At 28.8% G+C, this 6,130-nt stretch overlaps 1 protein-coding gene across 1 annotated transcript; it reads right to left on the minus strand.

The window, feature by feature from the left end:
* Positions 1-863: 863 nt before the first annotated feature.
* Positions 864-3,031, minus strand: LOC107063305 (homeobox-leucine zipper protein ROC3-like). Its single transcript, XM_015315002.1, has 4 exons — positions 2,869-3,031; positions 2,463-2,580; positions 1,314-1,496; positions 864-1,098 (listed from the first exon to the last, which is right to left on the minus strand). Exons 1-4 carry the CDS (start codon positions 2,970-2,972, stop codon positions 940-942), a joined length of 564 nt encoding a protein of 187 aa, XP_015170488.1. The 5' UTR covers positions 2,973-3,031; the 3' UTR covers positions 864-939.
* Between the last annotated feature and the right edge of the window lie 3,099 nt (positions 3,032-6,130).

The raw sequence follows: 6,130 nt of genomic DNA on the forward strand, positions 1-6,130 counted from the left end.
CAAGAGAAGGAATTTGTTTCTTGCAATATTTGTTCCAAAAGAAGTTGGACCACAAATTGTTTTGTGTCCTAAATTTCCACCACAATTTAGCATATAAGACCTGAGAAACTTCAAATAATGATCTGAAACCAAGCCCCCCTTCCTGCTTTGGTAGACAGACTTTGTCGAGATAAAATTGAAATCGACTATATCATATAAAACTATCTCTACCCCTATTTGAGCATCCATATATACTTGTACTACGTAGTATTTCTAATATTGTATAAGGAAATTTTAACTTGTTCATTAATAACGAAAAGGTTCAACTAATCATCAAGAACCAAATAATTTTGTGTTTCCTTTCCTAGTAAAAAATATTATTCTCACTAGATGTTTATACCAAAATTTATCACAATTAAGTGATTTATGAAGTAAAATTATTCAAGATTACGTGATGGTTATATATATATATATATATATATATATATATAAATAGGAGTGTCAATGGCACGATTTGGAGGGAGTGCAAGACGTTGCACGTAAAATCTTACCAACAAATAACCATTTATGGAAATAGCAACAACGTTCCTATCAACATACCTACTATTTTCTTATTTATAGCACAAACTCTTTTAGATGTATTGTTTACGATATACATAACTTAAACTCTGATTAGATTTGAAAATCAATATATTGTCAATGTATAAAAATCTTAAACATATATATTCAAATCACTAGGTATTAGAGACAAGAAGAATAAAGAAGCTGGAATTTGGTAACTTCATTTTTAGAGTTAAATAAAGAAGCTTAAAAAGTTGGAATTTGGCAAATCCAACATTACATAAAGTAAATATATGAAGAAACTTAACATATATAGTTTTTGCAGGTAACATAGTTGCATGATTAGACTTGAGAGAATACTAAAAACAACTTGTTCATGATTACCACTTAATCCTTTTATTAATCACATTTCAATCCCAATCTAAGCTCCAAATCTAGGCCATTCGGATCTTTGTAGTTATAAAGATTATCTAGCTTGGATTCAAATTCGGAAAAGAACATGTGATATCCTTCGATATATTCAATGAAGTGATCAATTATCTTCGATATCATCATAACCTGTCATGGGGGACGGATGAGAAAACACGTGAGTCATAAAATGTAGAAAATAACAATTATTAACTATGTTACTCGAACTTTTTAGAAATATTATTGAATGTGTGTTGTTGAATTCTCCAAAAATAGTTCATTTCTGAAGGTTACAACATGAATTCAGAAATATTTTTAAAGTATCCGAGTAGCATGTAGTCAAATAATAGGAAATGAAAACTGACATCTTCTCCAAATTTAGCATATTCATTTAGCAAGTCTCGTAGGATAGCTCGTTGTTGCTCAGGATTGTTGCTAGCAGCACAAAATTGTTCCTTCAAATCCAAACATATTTGAAAATTCTCTGAATACATTATTTTGTTTTTCAAACGATCAATCTCACTTTCTTCTTTCATAATTTGTTGGGCCTGAAATTAGTATAATTCAATATCACAATTTACAATATATATGTTAAAAATAGTGAAAGATATAATTTAAAAAAATTAAAATGTGACTTGTGATAACAGTGACGGGGGAGTAGTTGAGCCAAATAATTCATTAATCGTCTCTTTTTGGGACATATATGTAGTAAATGATCATCTTTTTTATTTTGCTAGTAACTTATAGATTTATTTTATACCATGGTTAAAGATTTTGTTTGAGCGGTAGCAAATCTAAAATCTTTTGAGAAAATATTAGACCCTATCTAAAATTTTGTAAGTTATTCTAAACATTAGACATAACCTAATATTTTGTGACTTTGTCGATAATATTAAGCAATATATGAATAAATATTATACAAGAATATAACATTGTTCGAAAGAAGAATTTCGAAAAGCTATATTGTTATACAAATTTTAAAAATAATGATAAAATCTAAATGGTAGCCCTTAAAGAGAATATTTGTGTTAATCAATTGTATTTTAGAAACTAATTACACTATATGGAAAATAACATTTTTTTATCCCTGAATTATCGTTTAATTATGATTTTGGTTTTTGTGTTATTTGACTAAGCACATTAGACTTTCAAATATGTTAAATGTGTTCTTAACTTAAAGGAGCAAAATCAAATATTTAACTTAATTGAAGGTCTAATGTGTTTAGCCAAATAACATAAGGATCAAAATCAGAATAAAACAATAACTCATGGACCAATAATTAAAGACATGGATTTCACCAAAAAAAATAAAATTAAAGAACTTTAAGTGTCATGCCCACAAGTCAAACCCACAATCAATTAGCATTTTAAAACTCTTTTGTTGTTTTCTAAAATCTTTCATTTGTCAAGAGAATTCTAATAACTTAAACATATTGTCAAAGAAACATTTAACATTTATATGTAACAATATAAACATATATTTCAAGTAACCATCAAAATTTTATAATAAAAACCTTGATGTAGTATCCTTTGTTATAAAACCAAATCTTGACTTGTGTTGTATCAAGCCCTAGCTCCTCACTCAATTGCTCTATCACATCATTTTCTGGATTTGGCTTTTGGCTGAACACCCTAATAAAAAATAAAATATATGTTACAATAAAGAAAATCAATTACATAATTTTTTTTTTAACAACATGAGTTAAGAGACATATCTCAAATTCATAGGTTTCACTATCAAAAATAATAATTGTGAAAGACGCTCAAAAATAATTTTGACAAATCAATTCTCATTTTTAGTAGTGAGATGCACAAAAACCTATGATAGACATCATAAAGAACATCATCAATGAGTACAAATTCAAAAAATATAAAAGGATAAAAAAAAGAGCCAAAAAATTATTTATTCAACAAACTCACTCTTCAAGTTTCTCAATTATTTGTTCATACGAATGTTGAAAATTCGATTTTCCGATCTCTTGACCAGAAGTTGACCCAACACTTGCATCAATTTGAGAAGCCATGAATGAGATAAGAATGAAACAAGAGAGAAAATAAAAATGTGATGAACAAATAAAGTTCATTCTCAACGAAGAAATATGTGTAGAAGAAAATTTGTCCAATCTTGGATTTATAGGGTCTTCGAAATAAAATCATGAATTTTTGTGGACAAACATTTAATGAAATAAGACTAAGTAGTCTAACTACTCATAAATATGGTTGGTAAGAGTCAAAATTTCTTTTAACGTTTATAAAAGTACTTAGTTTATAAGTAAAATAAAGATGAAGAACTTAATTTGTTTGTGTCACGACTCAACTATTAGTTCGTGCGGACAACTACTCTAACATCTAGATAGGAGGATCTTTACCACCCAATTTAAAATTGATAATGCATAAGTAAAGAGAAACATGATATTTCACCTCAATAAAATAAAATAATCAATCTCAACATTAATTACAATAAAAACCTTTTTTGCGCATACAACGGAAAACCCTCTCTAAGAACTAGTCTAAACAGGTACAAGAGCTTCTAAGAGAATACAAATAATAAAACAAGACACAACTCCATCATAAGGAAGAGAGGAGTACAATAAAATAAAATAATCAATCTCACTTTCTTCAATAATTTGTTGGGCCTGAAATTAGTATAATTCAATATCACAATTTACAATAAATATATTAATAGTGAAAGATATAATTTTAAAAAATAAAAAAGTGACTAGATCATTATTATTGTGATAACAGTGACGCGGGAGTAGTTTAGCAAAATAATTCATCATTTGTCTCTTTTTGGGACATTTGTGTAGTAAATGATCCTCTTTTTATTTTGCTAGTAACTTATAGATTTATTTTAGACCATGGTCTAAAGATTTTGTTTAAGCGCTAGCAAATCTATAATCTTTTCAGAAAACATTAAATCCTATCTAAAAATTTGTAACTTATTCTAAATATTAGACATAACCTAATATTTTGTGACTTCGTCTATGATATTAAGCAATATATGAATAAATATTATACCAAAACATATCATTGTCCGAAAGGATAATTTCCAAAAGCTATATTGTTATACAAATTTTAAAAATAATGATAAAATCTAAATGGTACGTAACCCTAAAAGAGAATATTTGCGTTAATCAATCGTATTTAAGGAACTAATTATACTATAGAGCAGATAGCATTTTTTATCCCTATTATTTTTTATTATGATTTTGGTTCTTGCATTATTTGGATACTTATGTTTTTTTTTTGCTTAGAATGGAGGAATTTTATTTATGATAATTAAGGATCATCCATACAAAAAGAACTAATCTATATGAAATAGTTCCATCCGCATTTCTTTCAAGAGTTTTAGTAGTAAAGGAAGGAGATGCTACAAAAACATTTAGTTTGTTTGGATCCTTGGAATTCCCTCCGTGTTTTGCTAGAGTATCAGCTAGTCCATTAGCCTCCTTCGGGGCGTATTCCAGTGCTGGATCCTTCATCCGCTGGAGTAATGACCTGCAATCAGCTCGAATATGTGAGTATAAGAAATTCTTACTATATAGGGAGTTTAGCAATACCTGCGAATCAGTTTCCACCGTTGAGAGCTTAATATGTCTTGCTTCGGCAAGATTCAGGCCATGTAGTAGAGCCAGCAATTCCGCGTGATAGGCACTATCCGCTTTTATTTTACAAGCAAAGCCTATTATCCATTCTCCTAGGTGGTTCCTAAATACCCCTCCAGTACCACCATAAAGGGATACTTATGTTATTCCTTCAATTAAGTTAAATGTATTTTTAACGTGGATTATGTTAACTATTTTGATCTCAGAATTATATATATTTTTTATTATGATTTTGGTTCTTGCATTATTTGGATAAGTATGTTATTCCTTCAATTAAGTTAAATGTGTTTTTAACGTGGATTATGTTAACTATTTAACATCCATCTGCTTAAAGGAGCAAAATCAAACATTTAACTTAATTGAAGGTCTAATGTGCTTAGCCAAATAATATATACAAGGATCCAAATCAGAATAAAACAATAACATGAATTTCACCAAAAAAATATATTAAAAAACTTGAAGTGTCATGCACATGAGTCGAGCCCACAATCAATTAGCGTTGTAAAACTCTTTTGTTGTTTTCTAAAAACTTCCAGTCAAGAGAATTCAAAGATACATTTAACATTTGTATGTACACAGCATATTTTCCAAGTTATCATCAAAAAATTGTAATAAAAACCTTGATGTAGTATCCTTTGTTATAAAACCAAATCTTGACTTGTGTTATATCAAACCCTAGATCCTCACTCAGTTGTTTTATCACATAATTTTCTGGATTTGGCATCTGGCTAAACACCCTAAATAAAAAATAAAATATATGTTACAATGAAGAAAATTAATTACATAATTTTTTTTTAACAACATGAGTTAAGACACATATATCAAATTCATAGATTTCACTATCAAAAATAATAATTGCAATAGACGCTTAGAAATACTTTCGACAAGCCAATTTTCATTTTAGTAGTGAGATGCACAAAAGTCTATTATAGACATGATAGAAAATTAACTGCAACAAAGATGAAAGAAAAAGACTCGAGTCCTTAAATAGAAAACGTTATGAATAAAAATAACACGTTTACTCTCCTAATACTTCTGAATATGAAAACTGACTCCACTACTCCTATAGCCTAAAGACTAGGAAACAACTTAATGACTCCTAAACAAATGCAACAACCTAACTACTAAACCACATCTGATCACGTTGCCAACATTCCCTCCCTTAAACTGAAACATCTTTCAGTTTAATTTGCAAACACCAAGTTGATCGCGTAGCTTTAGAAAGGACACTAGTTTCAGGGGCATTGTGAACATTAGGGGTGTACAAAACCGAACCGAGAACCGAACCAAACCGCAAACCGAGTCAACCCGAAAAAAAAACCCGACTAGTGGTTTGGTTTGACTTGGTTTGGTTTTGAAAAAAAAAACCCGACTATATTTGGGTTGGTTTGGTTTTAACTAAAAAAAACCAACCCGAGACCAAACCAACCCGAATTTATATATAATTTTAAAATTTTATTTTATACATAAAAATATTTACTTTGATATAATTTTTAAATATTTCTTATACTTGTCCATAGTTTTTATCTTTTAATATATTATTTCAAGTTTGAAACTTAGAATTCTGAATGGTCCAA

The sequence above is a fragment of the Solanum tuberosum genome, unplaced genomic scaffold, assembly GCF_000226075.1.
Source record: "Solanum tuberosum cultivar DM 1-3 516 R44 unplaced genomic scaffold, SolTub_3.0 scf00332, whole genome shotgun sequence".
In the NCBI taxonomy this organism is placed as follows: domain Eukaryota; kingdom Viridiplantae; phylum Streptophyta; class Magnoliopsida; order Solanales; family Solanaceae; genus Solanum; species Solanum tuberosum.

Coding starts and splice junctions, on each gene's coding strand:
- LOC107063305 (XM_015315002.1), bottom strand. CDS start 2,972: ATGGCTTCTCAAATTGATGCAAGTGTTGGGTCAACTTCTGGTCAAGAG. Junction 2,581..2,868: donor ATAATTGAGAAACTTGAAGA/GTGAGTTTGTTG, acceptor ATTTTTTATTAG/GGTGTTCAGCCAAAAGCCAA. Junction 1,099..1,313: donor ATGCTAAATTTGGAGAAGAT/GTCAGTTTTCAT, acceptor CCCCCATGACAG/GTTATGATGATATCGAAGAT.